The sequence below is a fragment of the Centroberyx affinis genome, unplaced genomic scaffold, assembly GCF_046629955.1.
Source record: "Centroberyx affinis isolate AG114_WGS23_722 - 3 ecotype Tasmania unplaced genomic scaffold, CSIRO-AGI_Caff_v1 ptg000634l_1, whole genome shotgun sequence".
Classification (NCBI taxonomy): domain Eukaryota; kingdom Metazoa; phylum Chordata; class Actinopteri; order Beryciformes; family Berycidae; genus Centroberyx; species Centroberyx affinis.
Window position 1 is genome coordinate 52,223 of NW_027279260.1, and position 22,778 is coordinate 75,000.

The 22,778-nt window shown below is 42.8% G+C and overlaps 2 protein-coding genes across 2 annotated transcripts in view; one reads left to right on the plus strand and one right to left on the minus strand.

The window, feature by feature from the left end:
• The first annotated feature begins 607 nt into the window (after positions 1–607).
• igfbp5b (insulin-like growth factor binding protein 5b) lies at positions 608–15,698 on the plus strand. Its single transcript, XM_071518777.1, has 4 exons — positions 608–1,276; positions 11,153–11,367; positions 11,791–11,910; positions 12,137–15,698. The coding sequence occupies exons 1-4, from the start codon at positions 943–945 to the stop codon at positions 12,272–12,274; spliced, it is 807 nt and encodes a 268-aa protein (XP_071374878.1). The 5' UTR covers positions 608–942; the 3' UTR covers positions 12,275–15,698.
• Positions 15,699–21,231: 5,533 nt separating this feature from the next.
• LOC139643593 (insulin-like growth factor-binding protein 2-B) overlaps positions 21,232–22,778 on the minus strand; it is an 18,178-nt gene continuing 16,631 nt past the window's right edge. The window contains exon 4 of the mRNA XM_071518778.1: positions 21,232–22,778. This exon is cut by the window's right edge and continues 231 nt beyond it. The gene's annotated coding sequence lies outside the window, so the exon portion shown is untranslated.

Here is a 22,778-nt window from a genome sequence, read left to right on the forward strand (position 1 = left end):
ATTTTAACAAACAGTCTAGCCTATTATCGTCTAGAAAAACCATATTTTCTTAAAACAAGGGGGGGATATCTGCCAACTTGCCAAGACTTGAATTAAGTGTCATTTGTCTTGATAGTGGAATCATTCCACTGATTTTAAGATATTGACATCTGTTGCATCTCACATTTCTGGCCAAAATTGACCCAAATTGCTACCTGTTTATACAAAAATAGGACTTTAAAGCTGAATATGAGGCTAAATGGCTTGTTAAGATGGTCATTTTTTGCAGTGTGGGGCAAAGAAGAAGCAGGGAGCTGATGGCAAAACTATGAATTTATTGACCGTGGAAGCCTGGTGCTTTTTTGAGGAGTGTTTTATTGAAATGTTTTGATGAGGGTTGCGTTGGTTTCTGCCGTTGCCTCGATCGCGCACCTTGGCATCAGTTTAGCCCTCAGCGTGAAAGAGCGATCCTGCTGCTGAAAAAAAAAAATGCTTGGCCGCCTGCCAAGCCGTGGAACAAGTGCGCCTCCCTTCCCTGCTGTTTAGCGTATTCATAGTTAGGGGTTTGGGTTCGGCTGTTTTTAAAAAGGCAAGGCAGCTCTCAAGTTGATCAGTCTGCTCAGGAAACTTCTGGTGGAGAAAGTACTGGAGTCCCTTTGAAGGGGGGAGAAGTTCAGATTTTTTGCGCAAAGAATTGCCTTGCTCCTGCAGAAGACAATCTCGGGAAAAAAAAATATACACTCACTTTAAATTGGTCATTTTAACTATTTTTGCATGGTGCACGGCGATTAGCCTGTGACACATTTTTTTTTAAATAGATAGTAACACTCTTTTGGATGAAGACTCTTGGCTTTAGCTTTAAAAATCGGATTATCTGACTGAGGTATTGTGTTCATTAGACTAGCCTGCTCGTTTCCCTCTTCGCAGTTGAGGTTCTAGGCTATAACTGACGAGAACAGCAACATGTTTCTGAGTTTCTGTCTCTTGGTGACATTTCTCTTGGGGCTGTCCGGCTGCTTGGGCTCATACGTGCCGTGCGAGCCTTGTGACCAGAAGGCGCTGTCCATGTGCCCCCCGGTCCCGGTCGGCTGCCAGCTGGTCAAAGAGCCGGGCTGCGGCTGCTGCCTAACGTGCGCCCTGTCCGAGGGGCAGGCGTGCGGCGTTTACACCGGGACTTGCACCCACGGCCTCCGCTGTCTGCCGAGGAGCGGAGAGGAGAAACCCTTGCACGCCCTGCTCCACGGCAGGGGAGTGTGCACCAACGAGAAAGGATACAAACCGGCCCATCCGCCCATAGGTAAGACGCGCACCGGCTGACTGACTGCATGCATGCTTTGGATAAAGAAAAAGACGCTTTGGCGATGTGTACATCTGCAGTAATAAACGGATCAGTGGCATTGCAAAAAGTCTCGTCTAGACCGGGTTTATTCTCAAACAATCACTGAAGCACTTTAGGGCATGGACCCCCTTTGATCATATTTTGTCCCATGGGGGACCCCCACATGGGAAGATGCACTATGTTGTTGTTGATTTAGTATTTGAACTGTCTAGTGGCAAGTTAAGAGAGTTAAACCTATGATTAGAATAGTCATTCTTGCAGATTTTCTAATTGGGATAACTGCTAGTGAATTAAACAGTAGTGAAAATAATTTTTCCTCATGTTTGACCCCTCTTCGAGGAACCCTGGTCGGGTCCCGGACCCCAGTTTGAGAGTCACTGGTTTAGAACATGAGTGACCGGAACCACCGGTCTCTGACAGACCTCTTGTTTGACAGATGGTTTGAGATGCCATCTGATTAACTTTTATCCACTGCCTTGATTAAACTGGCTGCGAGCTTCCTCCTCTCTTTTCCAGTCCTTGTGGAGATGGGATTTGCACCTCGAGGTGCGTCTGTCACAGGCGCAGCATCCCACTATTATGAAGCTATTGTATTTGGCTATGCCTTATTTTCTATTGAATCCTTACAGTAAAACGTGAAGTGAGCAAAACCTCTGCTGCATGCTCGCTGCTGATTAATCTTTGGAGTTGTGAGCGGCTCGCCGCTCCGCTAAACCCACATGGTTTCCAAGACGCGTTTTACGCAACGGTCAGTGGTCCCCAAATTGGGGCCCAGGAACCTCCAGGGGTCCCGGAGAGGCTTCCAGGGAGTCCCCAGTAAAACAAGGATTAGTTTAATTTCAGTGTTATTGCATTCACTTGGAGTCAGCGCTAGGAGAGACTACATTATCATGACTTTTCTTATCTGAGCTTTCACCGTCTCTGCTGTTATCTTCCCAACTACAGTAGAGACTGGCGCGGGGTCCCAGGGGCAAAACCTTTAACAAGCGGGTGTCTGCTGGCTGAAGCGTATCTATATGGGAATTCTAGTCTGGAAAACGTGTCCTGTGATATACTGTAGCAAGTGTCTTAGAGTAGTGAAGCCGGCTGGGTCCATCATGCCTCTAGGATCGCAGATCTCTGTGTCTCTGCCTGTCTCTCCAGTCCTCGCTATTTTCCACCCTCACGCCAGAGCGCATTAGACTCTTTATGTCTCCACTGCTTTCATTTTTGTCTGTTTGGCGCTTTTCCGTCTAACCACTGTCCTTCTCATATCATTCTGATATACCACTATTTCCGACGTGAAATGAACCAATAGCCTAAACTGACACCAGGAATGATAGCCGAAGGGGTCTCGTTAAAGCGGAATTTAGATAGATTTAGGCTATACCCCAAGGGTGGTGTTGAGAGTCGGATTACCGCCCAGATTAAATCTGTATGCGCGTGTGAGAGAAAAAAAGAGAGAGAGACAGTGAGAGACAGACAGACAGACAAAAAGAAAGAGAGAGAGAGAGAGTTGAGCCAATGGCCTTGAATGATTTAAGACATTTCTTGGTACATCAGAGAGGTTAACTGTCACTACTGAGTTTTAGTAGCTTGTCAACAACTAGACAAGTAGGTGGTAGCCACAAAGGTTTTGGCAACATGCCACATTCTATAAAATGCCACTGGGCTCATTTTGGCTGTTGACAGACTCAGTGGGCTATTTGCACCTAGCGTGCAGCCCTCAGTTTGGATGACATAGATACATGAAACAACATTAGAACAGAATGTGGTCTATCCATGTGTGCCATTATTCTAAAAAAAAAAAAAATACCCAGCAAGCCTGGTATTTTCCAAAACATTCAGCGATAATTGAAATCATCTAAAGGTCTCAGTCCTGTCTGTTTCCGTTTAAAGTGTGTGCCGTTTAAAGTGTAAGTGTGTGTGTGTGTGTGTGTGTGTGTGTGTGTGTGTGTGTGTGTGTGTGTGCGCGCGTGCGTGCATGTGTGTGCATGTGTGTGCATTCATGTATACTTGGGCGGGGGGATGTGTGGGTGTCTGGGTGTGTTTTGTGTGTTTAATTGTTGTGAGTGATGAGACTTCAGGCAATTGTGTGTCACTTTGGCTTTGTGTATGTGTGTTCGTGCACACACACACACACACACACACATTCACACACAAGGAAGCTGCCTTCTCTGTCGGCCCACAGTGGTAATCAGAGCATCTTTTCCTCCCCTTGGCAGTGCATTCATTGCATGGGCGCTCAGTCGCAACGCAGTGATTCAGCAGAATGCCTCCGGCGCTCTCTTCTCTCTGAAGGGCCGTCTGTCAAACGGCTCCTTGGATGGGAATTGGTGAGGTGAGCCTCTGGTTTCCTGTGGTGTGGGGTTGCAGCCGTCTGTGTGCTGTACCAGCTGAGCAAGGCAAACACAGGGAGGAGGAGCTCAAGTGTCCTCGACACTCAGGAGGCCTTGATAGCTGCAACCTACTAAATATTGACTGGAGTAACCAGACAATGGGAGAGAGGAATCTTTTCTATCCTGCAGCCCCCGCCTCCCCTTCTCTTTCCTGCTCATATCAGATAAAGAATGCTCACTATCACACTGTTTCTAGTTGCGTGTCACAGCATTGCATGCGTTTATTTTTTGCTCTTGCACTGTGATCCAAGGAGTTACTCGGCTGTGAGGCACAGGAGGAGGTGGTATGTGCTTTGGGGGCGCTCAGACTTTGTTAGCCCCTGTAAGTGAATCAGAACCTGGAAAGCTTGCCAACAGATATGACTTCATGGCAGCAGGCCCCTCGCCCTTCAAGCTTCTGAAAGAGCCTTATGTTTTAACAGATTGCTCTTTGCCAAGAAACAAAAGATGATTAGGGAGGGGTTCCAAGTCCAGAATGCTTGAATCGTACGCGGACAGACATGCTATGCCTTCTTATTAACAGAGCAACAGGAAAGTGGGTGCCTTTACTGACAACTTTTTAAGACTTTTTATTTGTCTGGGCTCTCTGAGTGTGTGTAGATGCAGTTTTAACTTGTGGCCAAACACTTTCTATGCTTTAGTTCAGTCACATTGACATTTCAAAACGTTAGTGGTTAGTGGTGTTGTTAATATTTACAGTCACCATGAAGTCAAGCAACTTAGTATGTCTATGCTCACATTTGTGCCTTTTCATTTCCAAGGACCGTATGGAATCACTTGTCATTGCGTTGTTTTAGTCAACTTCTATATTTTTCCATGTCCACAATGTCATTGACACAGCTGGTATATTGGGTCATATCTGAAAAACTAAAGCAAGTAGTTAAAAAGTCCATTCTCTCTAACCGTACACTAGTGTAATGACAACTAACCGCCGTCTTCGGTCTGTTGTAGACATTGCGTGCGCATGCAGACATGCCATGTTAGGTATGGCTCTGGTCGCACGTGCTCCCAGCTGCTTGACAGCTTCATGATGGGCTCGTGCGAAAGGGAAGGCTGCATGTGGCTTTCCGTCTCTCTCACCTTGGACCTCGGTGACAGGGCAGCTGAAGCCTAGCACGCATCAGCAGATCTGTATGACAATTAGCAGGGCCGGTTTATCAAGATCTCACGTTAAGACTTCAAGAAAAAGCGAAGATTTCCTAGAAAGTGTGACGTCTGGAATAGGTAGGGAAACAGGGGGCCGGTTTATCAGGATATCACGTTAAGACTTCAAGAAAAAGCGAAGATTTCCTAGAAAGTGTGACATCTGGAATAGGTAGGGAACCTGTTTTCTGGGTTGCAACATTAATACTAATGATGGGAAACCAGTTTTGTCTCTGCATGTCTCCTTCTTGGGGGTATACACTTATCTGGGGACAGAAATCTACCGGTGAGCGAGGAACCTCTGTGGCACGCTTGCCTGATTTCTTCCTATAAAGTTTTACAGTGGTATTCGTACAGCATATTGGTCACTGACACCTGGCCTGCTAGTGGCAACAGCTGTGAAACAAATCAGTACACACAGTAGTCTCTCTCTGTTAGGAGCATGTGACTGAAAAAAGGCAGGGATGACCACATGCTGGGCTTTAAACGGGAACACATGTGATCGGACCTGACCCGCGTGGGTCCTGTGACCTCACTGCCAGCACCAGGTTACTGTGCTAGTGTAGCGGGGGAAAGGATCAAGAGGTTGAAATCACCTCATTGTCTTTGCCCCACAGAAGAATCTAACTCTTTGAAATTCCCTGTCGTGACTGAACAAAACAAAAAAAATAGGCCTCTCGTGTTTCTGAAGAGGCAGAAAACAATGGAGGCTCCAGTCACTTGTCTGAAATGTTGGTGTTGCTTGCTGGCTAGAATGGGAGATGGGTGATCCGTTCATTGTTCCCTGTTGCTCGAGGTAAGCATGGCCTCATCAACATTATTCCTAAGTCCTTCCTCTTGAGTGCGTCATAATTATTGAGGTTGCATCATTTCTGATTCTTAGTTTTGACCACATTAGAGCCATCACAAAACAGTCAAAACAAAAAGAAAAACAACAAAAATTATGTTATGATTTCTTTCAAAAGTGTTTTGTATGGCACAGTCATAACACTTTTGCAACATCTGCGTGAATCAACACGCATATTTTTTAAATTACACTGCTGCAGCATCTTCTGCTCTGAAATCATCTATGTATCACATTACATAAATAAGTAACAAAGCTCTTATGAAGGCAGATTGTTCATTCATGAGAGTGCTAGGAATCATATTATGATACTGTAGCGGTGTTGAATGTGATACTGTAAACCCCTTACAAAGAAAGTGTTAACCCCAAATTGATGCCGATGCTGGTTCTTTGCCCACTTGGACGCTTCTTTATAGGCTGCTTGGAGTTTAGCTTTGGACAGGAGTGCTCAACACAAGCCAAAATAGCTGCTTCTGCCATTGGGGAGTTAGAATATCGTCACACCCAGCAATTGTGTTGTGGTGATGGTGACCCAAAAAGAGGTTGCGTCCGTCCGTGTGGCTTGTTGAAAACCCAAACTCAGATGTGGGATGAGACCTCAGACCAAAATTAGGAGCATACAGTAGAACAACCATCTGCATTACTCTGATAATGTACTTTTCGCATGACTGGTTTCAACTGGGATTGAGCATTTATTTGCACTTAGGTTGAGTTTAGCTGCAGAAGCCGTAAACAGTTCCACAAATTTGCTAGTTATTGCCCACTTGGAAAGATTTTGCACCCCTTCAGAAGCACTGTTTTGTAATTCATAATCCTTGAATTGTTCTAGATGCTATTTATACCATGCATTCAGAAAAGCAGGAAACTTTTTGATTGCAATGAACATGTTCTGTGTGCACAATACCATGGGAAAAGTTATTTCCTGGAAGTTTAGTTGCAGATTGAGAACATGCACAGGGCCAAACAAGAATTCCTTCGAAGCAACTGGATGTACGGGTCAAAACATAATTCTCTTACACTGACAGTCGTACAAAATCAGACAGAAATGGACAGAACATTTGGAGGCGTCCTTAGTTGTTTAGTGCTCAAGTCAGTACAGAATGGAGCCTCTTTCAACCCTCAGTCTCTCAATCTTCCTGTGTATTTCTTCCTCGCATTGTCTGTATGGATGTAAAAAAAAAAACAGATTTCTACCCGGGTCGATAGCCTGGCTTTGTGCTCTGCTGCTGTCAAGTCATGCACAGACTGTAGGGTCATATTAGCTATCAGGATCAAAACCACTGTCACTGTTTTCCTCCTCTTCTTCCACATCTTTTCTCACATCTTCATAAAAACATGCAACTGGCTATCCATGCCTTTATTTTGGATAGTCAAGTTGTGTCGGACAATGCAAGCGAGAATGCATACAGCTCCAGTGATGAAAGTCTTTGTCAGTTTAACTGTTAATGGGTTTGCTATCAAAGAGGATTAGCAGTGGTAATTGGCAACTATTATAAGTGGTTCATTCTTGAGTAACCCCCTGTGACCCATTTTCCTTTGGTCACCAGGAACTTTTGGACTGCTGCACCACATCCTCGCTGACTTGCACAACTCCATTGTGGGCCTGGTTTGTTCACACCTCCCTTTCTGCTCTAGAAACTTCAGGGTTATCAGGCCATGGCCTTGCCTTCAAATATTAAGTAGCAGAGGCAGGCTAAGGCTGAAGGATGGTTTACTAATGTCGTGCTTTATATGATAGAGGCCCTCCGGCTCATTTATCCCAACAATTATCTTGTCCTACCCCCTGTTGAGATTAAACAGCAACTCTATTCAATACTCTCTTACACCTTGTAAAGATGTAATTTCAGATGCCGCGCACAGACTGACTTAATCAAAGGCAGGACACAACAAATGTGGTGTAATGTTGGGAAATCCAATGAAAGGTGGGATAACTCATTGTCCTGGCTTCTTTGCTAACCAAATGGTATTACTGTATACTCATAAAGATCCGGTGGAGAGAAAAACTGAAAGAAGGGTTGGCTTATCTTTCATGCTTGGACTGTTGCCTGTAAGAAACTTGGGATATTCATGAAGCATAATTGTGCGCAGATGTTAATTTTTAAACAGAGAAGTATCAGGTGCACCTCCTTTGGCTACTCCACTCCTCTTGTCCTAATGAAATCTTTAGCTTGAGCAGAGGGAGAGAGAGAGATAGCAACACAGCTTTGGGCTCAGCTGAATGGAAGAGCTGCACGTGACTTGGCTCACTTGGCTCCTGTCCAGTGTCTTGGCTGAGTTTCAGTAGTTAAACACAGACCCTCTAAGCCTCCTTTACAAGCTGGGGACCCTGAGCATGGAAAAACTGAGTTTTTGTGGCCGCACTGAAGAGCCCACTTCAGAAAAGATGAATTTGGTGATTTAGTGAGTGAAAGAGAAAAAGAGACAGACACTATTGTCTGCACAAAGGCTACACTATGTGTAGTGTTGGCTGAAGATGGCACAGTTTGTCTCAATATCTTTCAGTTGTAGGCTCAGTTCATGGACCTTCAGCCTGCATTTACTCTTGGATATGAGGATGATGAGTTTTAAAAAGTCAAAAGTCTTTCTAGATTATGTCCATTTTTCTAACATGGACAAACAGAAACGCTCTCAAACTGATTGACTTGTAAGATGAACATAACTGATGTCCCATGGCTCAGACTTTTCATAGTCTGGCCATTTATGTACCCAAATTAGACTACGCATGAGGCAAGAATGCTCATTTAAAAAAAAAAAATTACAGCAGTTATTTTCGACAACAGATTTCATTGCCAAATATGTGGCATTTTAATCAAGTGCCCTAAGAAATTATTGGACTGAACAGCAGAAATAAAGAGTTTTTCCACCATGGTCACAGGCATCATGTACATAGGAATGCTTGTTTGACATATTTATTTATAGCGGTTTATAGCCTCGTAGTCTGAGCGGGGAGACACGAGGACATATCCAAACACAAACCGGGGCCTGCCAAGTCATGAGTTGTGAGATTAATTTCAAAGAGATGGCAGTGCAGCGCAGAAGCCAAAGACCCAATTCTGGTAATCACCCTGCCCCCCTCCCATAGACTCCAGACGCTCATGCTGTGTCAGGCTCTTTGAACATCAGTTCCTGGGAGCCCGTGTCCTTGTTACGTCTCTGTGCCTTTCTCCAAGATGGCTGTGTACTAACACGCCACTCAGCGAAGTCGGCTTCTGGTTAAATCTTGTTTTGTTTTTTTTCAATGCATTCTCTCAGTTCCTTGTCCATATACTAGTATGGAAGTTGGTTTCTCTTTCAGCAGCAGTTGGCATGTATTCCCCAGCCAACATTCCTCTCTGGTTCAGTGCGTCTGGCCCTGCGCACCACGGCGGGTTCCCTTGTCAGATAAATATAACCAGGGTCATCCACTGGCACCGGCGCTTTGGCCAGCCGGGGCCTGGCAAAGTCCCCACAATACCTCTGTACTTATGGTACAGCTAAGCCAAGGGGGGAGCAGAGGGCTTCTCTCTGTGGCCTCAAAGAACCTCTGGCTGGGGGTCCGGGCTTAAGAGGCTGAGCCCCAAAGATAGGAGGGGGAGGGGAAGGGCCAGGTTAGGGATAAGGGACCTCAACCACCAAATATCCTATCAAGAGGGACTTCCAGATCCCTGAGACTGTAGTGCCCCCTGGGGGAGGCAAAGCCGCTTCTAGGAACTACATGAAATCTGTACAATCATAATTCTCTGAGCAATTGGATTTTCCTAAGCTTGGCATTTGATTCAGCTCATTGTGGGATGCTTTCATATGAAGTTGCTGCAGTCAGATGCCTCAGTGCTTCTTGTTTAGCTTCTTAGTTTAGCTGTTCAGATAGCATGTCAGCTGATTTTCCAGGCAAGCCTCAGGCAGTCATGCAGCATATGATGCTGTTTTCCCTCGGTGTACAGGTCCACATGCTCACAAACATCACAAATATGTGCTGCCATGTGTCTGCTTTTCTATATTTGTCTATTTAGCCATCAACTCTACGACCAAGGTAGCTTGTCTCACTCTAAAAATAGAACATCCTGGTGTTTGTAGACTACTGGATCAGGCTAATTTTAAACATCTGTTGTCTTGCTTGTTCTCACGAATGTACATCAGTTGTAGGTTGTTTTGACTGGCATATGGGTAAATATGTTTTGCACTACACGCAGCTCTATTTTTCCTGTAACCACCACAACCAGAGTCGTTTGGGAGAATGGGGTTGGGTGAGACAAGATGAATCTGGACCACTGGGTTAAGAGTAGGAGTTCATCAGCTGTTGATCACTGGCCCCGCCCCCCCTTCCTCTGTAAACAATGGGAAAGCAACATTTGGTGGCCAAAAACCCTGGGAAAAGCATCTGGTCATGTATTTCTTTGAAGCACTAGAATAACAAGCTGTAGAATACTTCACATTTTATGCAGTGAAGAAAGAATGCAAACGAAGAGTATCAGCTTATCATTGAATTAAATTATTAAACTGATTATTATTCAGTTTTGGGTACCTTTTGATATTTTCAGCTACATTCTGTTTGTGAAATATTGCAAACATTATGTATGTATATGGGAATTTACCTTAAAACCTTACTTTAAATCATGTAGCAACACACTGTGAGTACAGGTTGAGACACCATAATGTAGGGATCTAACAATACATTCAGCCCACAATTCAGTTTGATACACAGCACTGGGTCACAAGTCAATATTATCACACTATTTTGAGGAAAATCTGAATGAAGCCAATTCTGACTGAAAAAATAGCCTTTTATTCCTGACTGAAAGCAAAAACAAAATAAAATTGCAAACCATAAACAGGGTGACTACAGGTTTCTTTAAGTTAAATGTAAAACGTTTTCTGAAATAAGCCTGACGAGTAAAAACAGACAAACTCCAGAAGTAGTGCAAAGAGAAACAGCTCTGTTTTTAAGACCTCTGAAACCATGTAAGACTCAAACGCAACATTAACCAGATACTGTGACTGTGGTTTTTCATTGTGAGGTTGTTGTACTTGGTGCAGCATGTTGTTGATGTTTCCTGTGAGGCAATGCTCCTTTAAACACTTGCAAACAGTCTTTGTCTTGTCAGTTGTCTTGTTGCCGTTTTCTTCCTTAATTGGAAACCCAAAATGCAGCCACACTGAGTCTATCTTGTCTCCTGCTATATGTAAACAGCAGTGAGTTCAGCTGGGCTCACCAGAAGTGTGGTGGCCCAAGCTTAAGCTTGGCAGCTGAAATTGCGAAAAACTTTTCCACTCCACGATGCATATCATCATCAAAATCATCAAAATTTTATTACACAAACTTGAATCCCTACTTTACATCTTTACCATAACGTCATTCCTTTTTCCAAACTGTGCCCACCCTCACCCATACACTTATAGAGACCTGACTGTATTAGATAAATGTAAACTCCAGCTTGGTATTAGGCTAAAAATGTGATATTAACTGATCCTTTTTTGTTTATCCCTGTGTAGATCGTGAGTCCCGAGAACACGAGGACACCATGACCACAGAGATTACAGAGGAACTGCAGCCGGCTAAAGTGCCACTCCTTCCCAAAGACATTGTGAACAGTAAGAAAGTCCAGGCTCTGCGCAAGGAGCAGAAGAGGAAGCAGGGCAAGCAGCGCTCGATGGGCTCCCCCATGGACTACTCCCCTCTGCCCATCGACAAGCACGAGCCAGAATTTGTAAGTATTTAAAAGCGGTGCAAGTCTCCCTTGCTAACACAAATGGTGCTAAATCTTACTTTTAACCACATATTATTTTTAGCTAATTGTAAATGGCTGCATTTAAAGGGGCATTAAGTTATCAGTGAATTTTACTGACCTCTATTGACAAGTAAGAAAACATCGACAGGGCACAGCTTACGGTGGCCTGTAATTGACATAAATAATAAAGTCACGTTTTCCCAATAGAGAAGAGTGAGCTAACTAAATCTTACGTACTGCAATTCAAACTTCAATTTCAAATTATTTTAAACTTCAATTTCAGGTGCCTTAACAATCCGCAAACACTAATGTGAACACCCTTTGCATAGCCTTTGTAATGCTAACAGCTGTTCACTTTCACTATGCTGCTGGATTGTAACTCCACGCTGTCTTTCTCCAAAGGGTCCCTGCAGGAGAAAGTTGGACGGGATCATCCAGGGGATGAAGGACACCTCTCGTGTCATGGCTCTGTCTTTGTACCTTCCCAACTGCGACAGAAAGGGATTCTTCAAGCGCAAGCAGGTGAGTTAGCTTCAACAAAACACTTGCACTTAATTCAGCGTTAAAAAATATAAGAATACCTTCCAAATGTTTATTATGTTTGTATTTATATTCTCTTTGTTTTCTCTTTTCCCCACATCTCTCCACACCACCCCATACTGCTCCTGCTATCCCTTCCAAATCACTCTTTCTCCTCCCCACCCTCTCTGCCCCTCCCGCCTCTCTCCGACCCTGTCTTGACCCACAGTGCAAGCCCTCACGCGGTCGCAAACGAGGCATCTGCTGGTGTGTGGACAAGTACGGCGTTCAGCTGCCCGGCACAGATTACAGCGGCGGGGACATTCAGTGTAAAGACCTGGAGAGCAGCAACAACAACAACGAGTGAAAAGGGGAGGAACTCTGTTTACTGCCCCCACCGCCCCCCTCCTTACCCCTTAACCACCACCTGACCCAGGGCCCACACCTCCTCCTCTCCCATCACACCTGTCTGCTCCGCCCTCCATTCACTTTTTTTTTTCACGAGGAAAAAAAAGAATCCAAACGAAAGAACAGGCTGAAAAGAGACACCTGTAATTTTTTCTTTTCTTTTTTTTTTTTGCTGTTGTTGACCGAGCACTCATCTCCAAATGAGGGGAAAAAACCCAGAAGATTTAGACCCTTGACTATTGCCCATGGGGCCCCTTCTATGAGCCGGGTCCCCCGGCTGCAGATTCATGAAAATATATGCACATAATGGATATATTTTTATAGAAGCTGGGGGTTTCAATACAACACTTTGTATCATGTAAAGTTAACACAAAACCATTGTGAAGAAAAAATAACATAAGGCACATTGATTCTAAACAGAACTGAACAGGCTTTCGAATCTGATGCCACTCTGGGGTCTTGAGGAGATAGCTGGAACCAACGATTTGGCAGAGCAATTTGGTTTTTTGTCTATTTGTTTTCCAAAAGAAAAAAAAGAAACATGAGATAGGGTTCTGCTGTAACAGTTGACTCTATCTGGGTATGTGGTTCTGTCAGAGCACTTATGAATAGGGGAACCTGCTTAGATATGTGTAACTTCACAAAATGATGCGTGTATGAATGTATGTATGTGTACAGTGCGTATGTACAGTATGTATGAGCCTGTGTAGGTGTATGATGGAGTGAGCCTATTACAAAAGAATGTCCTTTTTCTTTCTCTTTTTTTGTTTTTGTCACAACAATTATTGCTAGTGCTTGAAGTGGTCTTGGGGCTGGCCTTCTCTTACTAGCCGATGTAAAGTATGTCTCGGGACATTGAGAGTGTTTGGAAGCAAAAGAGTAAGCAGATCGTTACAGATGAACCTATGTAAGTGGCTCTTTGACAATGTAGCTAGCCTGATATGCCAACTGTGCCTATTTGAACAGACACTGCCATGCAGGGCGACACAGAGCTTGACAGAGAGCGCTGACTCTACTGGTGAAACAAAGAGCTTTCAGCCGAAGTGACCCAACTCGATCATGGTAAACATTTTGACTTTGACCTATCGATGAACACCTTTCAGATGAACCTTTCAGTTGTTCCGGCTGAATTGAGCTGAGCGCATCATCAAACTTGCATTCGCCAGTAAGGCCAGTCGTTTCTCTGACTCAGTTGTGTGAAGTGTAGTTTTGTATGGTTTTGTTTGTGCTATTTTCTTTGCCTTCAGTGAAGTAACGACCGCCCACTTTTGAGCCATGTTCCTATTTCAAGTGGTTTCCCCTCAATACTGCTACTACCGTGTAACCGTGGTGTATTACATTACATTTAAGTATAGTTATTGAATGTTGTTTTTTCCTCTAGAAACAAACAATGACAACAATGTATTGGTGCTTGGAGAAAAAAAATGATTATTTTTAGCCTGTAAACAATTTCAATAGGTCCTTGTAGCCTGTCAGTCAAAGAAGCTAACCCTTTTACATGCCTCTCCATGGAAATGTTATCCTGCCTTTAGAATATACTTCCTCAAACAATACAAAAACACATTGGGAAATAGTGAGCAGTTTGTCTTCATCTAAAGGGGAGCATGGTCAAAACAAAAAGGGTTACAGTTAATAACAGGGTCATTTAAAAAAAAGAGTTGTTCTATCTCTGTGTGCAAGTCACAGTGCCTTCCTACATGCAATTACATTTGAATAGAGACGTGAAAGTGACATGGATGTCATAGGGGGCAAATTCCTTTTTTCAGATGCCCCCCCACCCCCCCGGGGCAGATCCTTGTTATGACGATAAACAGGTCTAGGTTTAGTTCTGATGTAGAGAAGAACAATGAATGTGGTAGGTCCTATAAATGGTGTCACAAATGCATTGCAAATCCATTATAATCTTTGCCTGTACCTCAGGGCAATTCTGGACAAGAGTGATTTGTGAGGAACCGCTGTGTAACCGCAGCCAGTTAAACCTCTCTCTTCTCTTTCTTCAACAACCAATAAGCTAAGATAATTGCTTTTCATGTGACTGCCAATGTATATGATTGCCAGAGAGTGGAAGCCAAAGGATGTTTAGAATTTGGAGGCGAATCATCGTGGGGGCAGAAGGACCGCTTCTCTCCGCTAGTGCAGGCAAGCTGTTCATGTCTGTCGTAAGAGAGAAGCCATTTCCTCGGAGAGAGAGAGAAACAGTGTGAGCATCCAAAATGGCTTCTGGTTGTGAACATGATATCAAGGCTCCTTGCCCCACTTCCCACACCAAATCCCCACCACCACTTTCGAAAAAAAAAAAGCAGCTTGCACTTATTTCAGTTATTCAATATTGATACTGACACACAACGACGTCCTGAGATGTGGTGTCATGAAGTTAGTGGAAAAAACAGCCACAAAAAGCTAAATGTTGTGTTATCTTGTGCTTACCTTTTAAAGGTGGTGCTTTGAGGTAATATTTGTCGACAGGGGCTGTGCGGCCCATGCCTGGGACCTCCAATACAGCAACATCCTTTAGGGAAAATAGATAGAAAGTAACACATACAGTACACTAGCGACGGCACATGCTCTCATGGCCTATTGCACAGAGATGAGAGTAAGAGGGAGAGAGATAGCGAGGGGGAAAAGAGAGGGACGAGCGAGAGGGAACGAGAGCGAGCGCCATGGGCAGTGGTCATGATCAGGGCCTAGCCACTTCCCCCGATACGGGGGTCATACCAATTGCATGACAGTAGATACAGTTAGCAAGACAGTTACAAGGAGTCGCGGGAATCTGAGGAACGCAGTGCTGCAACCAGGGGCACAGTCTCAAGTTCCACTTTGATTTTTAGCACAAAGCTAGTTGGAGCGAAAGACAGATTTACTCATGTGTTGAAAAGTATTTAAATATCTGGGACCAATCAGTGTGTACATCAGTCAAATGTGGGAATACTTGCATTTTCCAGATATTTTTCTCATGTTTGGATAGTAGGTTGAGGTGAAGTGTCAGTGACTTCCACCTGTTTGCGAGCAGTGACTTCCTCAGATTCCTGATCTCCTACTTGGTTTGAACTCATAATTACATTTCATACTACACTAGTACAGTTACTACAGCTTTTTTCTGAATGCATAACATTTTCTGGATGAAATGACACAATACAATTGGTTTTCATAATGTGGTGTTCACTGGCTTGTGAAATCAACCCATCGGTGGCAGGAGGATAGTGGGAATAAAAATGGTCAGCATTTGGAACTACATAAAAACAAATAAAAAAAGACAAAAAATCTCAAATTATTAAAGTGAATATCACTGTGTAATATTTATTCAACTTGTAATTTATGTACTCTTTTAACCTTTGTCTTTTTTTGTTATGACAAAGCATTTATTTAAATAAAGTTATGTATTCATTTAAGCACTCGGGTGATGTTTTTTATTTGTAGTGTTGCATTTGTTGTGTGGAGAGTCGGGGAGTTCATGCTGCTATTTCTCAGAATAAAATAGATTAAAGTGATGTTGAACATTGTACCTTGGGTTGTGTAGCTTCCTGGACATGATAAACCCCAAAATGGTCGATTCTCCGTTATCTGTTGCTCCGGTAGAGACGATTGGAGAATTGTGTTTTTTTTTCTCTCTCCATTCACTGCCATTATATGATGAAACAGGTCTGAAAATCACACTTCTAGCACATAAACGAACGCAAACAAAGCAAATTCTGACACTATATATAAAAAACAAGTCATTCTGCTGATTTTGTTGTAAGTGAATCACTTTCTTTATGTTATTAAACCAGCAAGTGTAACACTAAAATTCTGTCGGAAGAATTTCGGTGTTACACTTGTTCAAACTGAAAGGTTTAATAGCATAAAGAAAGCGATTCACTTAAGAAAATCAGCAGAATTACTAGGTTTTTTTTATATATTGTCAGAATCTGCTTTGTCTGTGTTTGTTTATGTGCTAGAAGTGTGATTTTTAGATCTGTTTCACCATATACTGGCAGTGAATGCAAGAAAAAAACACAATTCTCCAATCGTCTCTACCGGAGCAACATATGAGCAACAGATAACAGAATCACTGATTTTGGGGTTATATCTTTAAGCATAGATTCTGTGCACAACCATTGTAGTATTTTTTAATTATGATTTCATTTTATTTTTCAGCCACAGGGAAAATGCAGCCAGACCCAGCAACTGTATCAAACGGACTTGAAACTCATGGTTTGGAGTGGAGTTAGCGCCGACTAATCTCTGAGCCACCAGTTGATAAAGCTCCTAGACATTAGGCGTAGATACAGAGACACCCAGGCTAGCCCACAGGATCTCTGCAGCGTACAGGATGTGACTTTATAAAGCCTCGCCCGAGGGCAAGTCACCTGGTTTTCAACACTATAGTCAGAAAGATTGCACAGGAACAAGGAAGTCATTTAACATGAGTTTGAACTTCAAGGAGGAATAAAATCCAGTGGGACTAGCTCACTATTCAAATGACTGGGGAAAAAAGGGGTTCGTAGCCTAAAGGAGGCTCCATCATGTTATGGAAAACTTACCTTTATCACCACTTAAAGGCGGAATTGACTCCCCAGGGACACACTCACTCACATACACACACACGCATGCTTGCAACACACACAAATGCACACACATACACACACACATCGAGTCTACTGAACATACATAGCAGAAAACCTTTATAATATTGTTTGTATACCCTTTACCTATTGATCTTGTGCCAAAGCAAAAGCAATACAGCAATTTCATTAATCCCACACACACACACACACACACACACACACGGATATGTTTGTCACAACACTACTCCCTTGGCCAGGTCTCTTTTGAAGAACAGATTTTTAAAGTTCAATCATTTTAAAGGTTAAATAAACACACATAAAATCAAAAGTAATGAGTTCAGCTTTTGATTAACAGATTTTCAAAATCCTGTGGCACAGATACCCATAAGAGTATCAGATGTAAAGGATCTAAGAATCTGTGCTAGGATCTGCTACAGAGGGGTATCTGGCCATCTTTATTTCCACATGGATTCCAGGAAGTGACAGAATGGGACTTTTTGGGGGGCACCAAAATCTCTCCCTGGGGACCTGGGGACTTTGACCAGCTCCAGATGGAGGTGATTGACGCAGCGCATGAAAGGGTGGAGGGCCCACCAGTTCCTGCATAGCAAGCAGATCAAGGCCGCCGTAAAGGAGGAGGAGGTTGTTGCGGTGTGTATGTGTGTGTGTGTGTGTGTGTGTGTGGTGGTGGGTAGGGCACAGACTCTGACTTTGGGGAGGGGGAAACATGTGTAGGGGATTTGATTTGTGAGGTAGTGAACATGACAATTACTATTTGCCTTCAAAGAAACTGACAACTGCACTTAGGACTTCAAAGCATTCATGTCCCTTTTATTACATAATTAGGCCAACAACTTTGGATGGCTACGTGTAATGTCAAGTCGTGCGCTTCGCCCCCTACGCTCAACCCGTCCTAAAGCCAGTCGAGCTGCTGTGCCAAGCATTCCTCGGCCCCTCGGAGCCCAGAGACTCGCAGGAAGGCTGGACTCTCTACCTGTCCGGGTGTGTTGGTATGCAGCGGCGTGGCAAAACGGATTATCAATACCGTAAAATCACAAGCAGAAGCTTTGGGGTTTCACTTTTCGTTTGTGCATCAATTCGAGCTTGTGCGTTTCGATCGCCTGTAGCTCATATCATTAAAAATGACAATGATGAGGCATTTAAAGATGTAAACTTACAAATGGCATGCAGATGTTTACACGGCATTTGCAAATCACTGCTTGTGCTCTTGTATAATGCTATCTCTTAAAGGGGTAATGGTGGTTCTTTTCATCACTGGGATGGAGATGAAAGGAGATTTGAAAGAATGCGCAGCAGTTGGGAGTAAATCACATGACTTAGTAGTGGAATCCTCCGATGCCAGTGGCTGAAGACGGCAGACAAGTGTCTGCTAGTCTTCATCCAAGCCCTTTCATCAAAGATGGACTTAGACCCGGAATCCCAGATGGAGGTTTTTCCACGTGGAACGGATGTGACTGCATGAACCACGACTGTGTGTTTAGTTAGCTAACTTTGATTTAGACTTTTATGTCCCACAAGCTTTAACCTATAGTTTTATGGCCGACATGCATTGCAATGCAGATATGTCTCTCAGGCTTGGGCACAATCTTTGGTATGTCAAACAAGGTCTTTCCAGGTTAAAAATAATGTTTCACCCAGAAAGGAAATGAGGAAAAACATAAAAAGACGTTTAAAGTCCGACTAAAACACAAGTAGGAAAAAGTTAGTCAAGAGAGATTAGGACTGGGCAATTCAAACCAGTCATTTTACATTTTACAAGTTCTTATTTTTCAAGCTCAAATTCTAGGTTTTTAGTTGGATCAGTCTGTGACATACTGCCAGTGTCTAGGCCAGATAAGCTTGTTCATTCATTTAATCGACTGATTCAGTTTACAGTCAATTTCCAGTACTTAGGTTTAGGATAATTCCCAAGAATCTCCTATTGGAATAAGGCTTTCCAAACACTAAAATGACAGAGGTTCTCCAAACACTCTGCCTTCCTTACTTTCAATCCAAAGAATACTCTACAGATACTCACTAGAAGATACTCATTATTCTTTGTCCGTTTTGTATGATGCAAATGTACAAATATACACCTACTGTAGCCTACATCTGCACAAATAGCTGTGCTGTAAGTACACTTAAATGCCAATATACACGCACGTATGCTTGCACACAGCCTCAGCCCATTTTGCCTAGTCAATAAAACCCAAAACAAAAGGGATTGGTTTTGTTTTCAGAATAGATCAGGCTCAAACTACCATTAAATGTAGTGAACAACCCAGGGACAAACAGAGATCCATAGGCGACACCAAGCCAAGCTGTAATTATTTTTTTAATACTCTCACTGCCAAAAATCAGGCATTAATGAGACACAAAAAAAACAATTCAGAAAAAAGCAGCATGTCACAGAAACCACACAGAAAGCTGTAAAGCTGTAGCTGAAAGAGCTTTCATATATTGCTCAGTGTGATTAATTGCACGCTTGGACTGGCATCCAGCTAACTGGCGCACTGGCACATGTATAAGGTTACGGGGGCAAAGTCAGTCAGGCGCGGTCTCATATGATACACTTTTGGCCAGAAGTTCAAAGAAGTCTCTCTTTACACCCGAGTCTTGAATCATTTTGGTAGCAGATCAATGGTGGCTTTTTGTTGGGGACGTTTGAGAGTGTTTTAATTTCAGCCTTACTTTAGACGCCAAATCTGCAGAGCAGATGACACATACAGCATAAAACCCCTAAACATCAGGCACTTATATGCCTTAACTGTCATTTGTATAAAATAAATCAGGCTTGACATTTTCCTGCATTGGCTTAGACTCATCTAAAGAGATTTAACAGACCTCTTAGGCTTCTGATAAGTGATGTATTTGCTGGCATTTGTTTTTTTTCATTTCATCTGCAGTGCTGTAAAAACAATTCAATCAATTTTATTTGAAAGATGCATTCACATGCACATTGACTTATGTCCTACCCATTATAGGGCCATATTCAAAGAGTTTGTTCTCTGATAATCATCAATTTCTCCTGTCTGTGTTCTACTTTTGCAGCTTTTGGATAGTCTGTTCACGATAGTATCAATGATTTATAATACATTTTTTGTAGAACTAAATCTAGTTTATTTTATATGCGTAAACCTATCTTTTGAACCCAGTCTGACCTCGGATGTCTTGTCAGCTGAGGTGTAGAGGATCGGCATAATAAAATGCATGACTTTTGATATTTAGATCATTGGAAATCATTAGAATGCCACTATCAACTGAGTATAATAAGGATTTGCTGACATGTTTTAAAATTCCTGTGAAAGCCGTAAGCTTATGAAACGATTACTCTCAGTCACATAAAAGCCATTCCAAATACCTCCATAACTGTAGTAGCAATTGGAATAGAGAACAGAACTCTCTGATTATACTGCATCTACAGTATAATCACATTACTGCGTGTTTTACAATGGCTGAATTGGATTACAGTTACAGTTTTGAAATATGATAACTGCAACCCCACTCCATGTAATCCATTACTCCAAGCCCAGTTTAATGCTGATTAGAATTTGCCTGGCCGTCTAAGGGATTCTATTGGATTGATTACACCCCATGTCAGTGATCATTCCCTGCAGAGGTGCGGCTGGCGGGAGTAAAAAGAGGAGTAGTTTCAGGCTGGATGGAGGGAGGGAGGGGAGGGGGGGGGGGGCTTCAGAGAGGCGAGGTGATACGCTACCGAGTCAGACGCAGCGCTGCGGGGGTCCCAGTGTCACGTCTTGTCAGGGGGCCCAGAATCACTAACAGCACCCCTGCATCCCTCTGTCAAGACTCCACGCTGGTTACCTCCGCTTAGACCATGCCCTGCAGCACAAATATTTGCGTGTGTGTGTGTGTGTGTGTGTGTGTGCGCGCACTGTTGGCATAACAGGAATGTATTTGTGGACTTGGGTTGGTTTATTTATAGACATCTTAACCCACTTAGTATCACATTTGTCAATGTCAGCCCCCCGTCCTAATCCCTCCTCATGTCAACACTTCATTAGTAACCCCAACAACACATACACATACACATATACATACACATACACACATGCACCCACATCCATGTCCACATACACACACATGTGCGCGCATACACACATGCCAAGCCTTCTCCAAAGTCCCTCATACCTTCCACTCCAAAAAAAAAACAGTGTAAGCCAAATATGACCTCTGCATATCTATACACACACACACACACACACACACACACACACACACGCATAGTATGAAGAAGATGGAGAGCTCTCAGAAGTTACAGTGGACAGTACAGTAGAGACAGACACAGAGGGCAGTAGAGACATAGTTGGTTTTTATTGACTTTATTTTACTTCTTCATAATCGACCTCGCCAATTCACATACAGGACCATACTCATTCATAGCCACACATTGAGAGTATTAACGATGCCACACAGCAAAATTTCCAGCCTTATGTGTTGATTTTTTTTTAGTGACAATAATTTGGAGCTAACAAATGTTGATTAGAGTGATGTTTCTTCACCCATACAACTGATAAGGCTCTGGGACAGCTGTTCAAAACTATCTAAAAGTGTTAAATTAAACTCTGATGGGTGTGGATTTTTATAAACACTGGGTTTGTGTTGGTTTTTACACTCTGAGTTAAATTAACATTGACAATTTTGCTGTCAAATGTTAATAAAAAAGGAGAGAAATAGGACTTTAATCTTTGTTTTTTGGTGAATGCCACATCAAAATGGGGTTTAGTTCATTTACAATTTACAATGTGGGGGAGCAGAACTGGTGCATCACCAGTCAAAACAAATCTACAAGATATAATCAGTGGAAAGTATGCATGCAGGGTGTTGAAATTCTGAATTATCAGCTGAGCGAAGTATAAACTCATGAGAACCAAGGTTATGTGGGGTGTGTCGGCACCAAAATAGGGTGTCAGAGACTGTACACAGAGATCGCTGATATGTCAGAGGATTTAGGGGAGCACCTGTAAGTCCCTCGCTCCAACTGGCTCACAGAGAGGAAGGTTGAATAAATATGAAGCGCGGCGAAGAGGCAAGCAGCTGCACAAACAGGAGGCTTGGCTGCCGGACTTACCAATCCAATCGTTTGATTAGCCCCGTGATTAGCATAGCATCAAACCAGGATAGCAGGGGACAGATCCAGTAACACAGCGTGGATGTGTGTATTCAGATGTCCCACCCCCTCCAATACACACACACACAAACACACACACACACACACACAAACACACACACAGATGTAACCACACACATTCTTTTAAAATTCCTGTGAATCCCGGAAATGTTTGTTACTCTTTTTGACACAGAACTTGCAGGAACAAATCTGCAAAATACCAAAATATACTACACACCAGTGTTTACCCCTATATATTATTATGATAAAAGCAATAATTATACAAAACTCTTGGATGTCACCCTGTGTTTAATTCTGTTTCAGGGGAAATGGTATAAAATGATATGTGTTGTTAGTTCCTCAAGAGGTGGCCCATCAGTGTTAAACAGATCTAGGGGCAACACTGTTACATGTGTAATTAAAAGATAGAGTCACATAAGAGGAAAAAAAAAATATTCATATAATGTTGCTCTTCAAACAGGTTTTCACACATGGATGATTAAAAAGGATTGAAAAGGTTTTGTTATTTTTGCTGCAACACTAAATATCTTAAAATGACTCTGAACACAGATGAAACCTTATAGTCAGTCATTTAAACCTCTCCATGAAATACATACAGTATATTTGTTCAGTCTATCAGGGTCGGGGTTAATTCAGTGTCAATGAACTCGATTCAAAATTGAAATTGCAATTCCCATACAAAAAAGGGATAAAGCTTTCATTTACAATGATTTCTTTACAGATTGGATAGAAGAACCTCTTCATAGCAAAATATTACCAGGATTTTG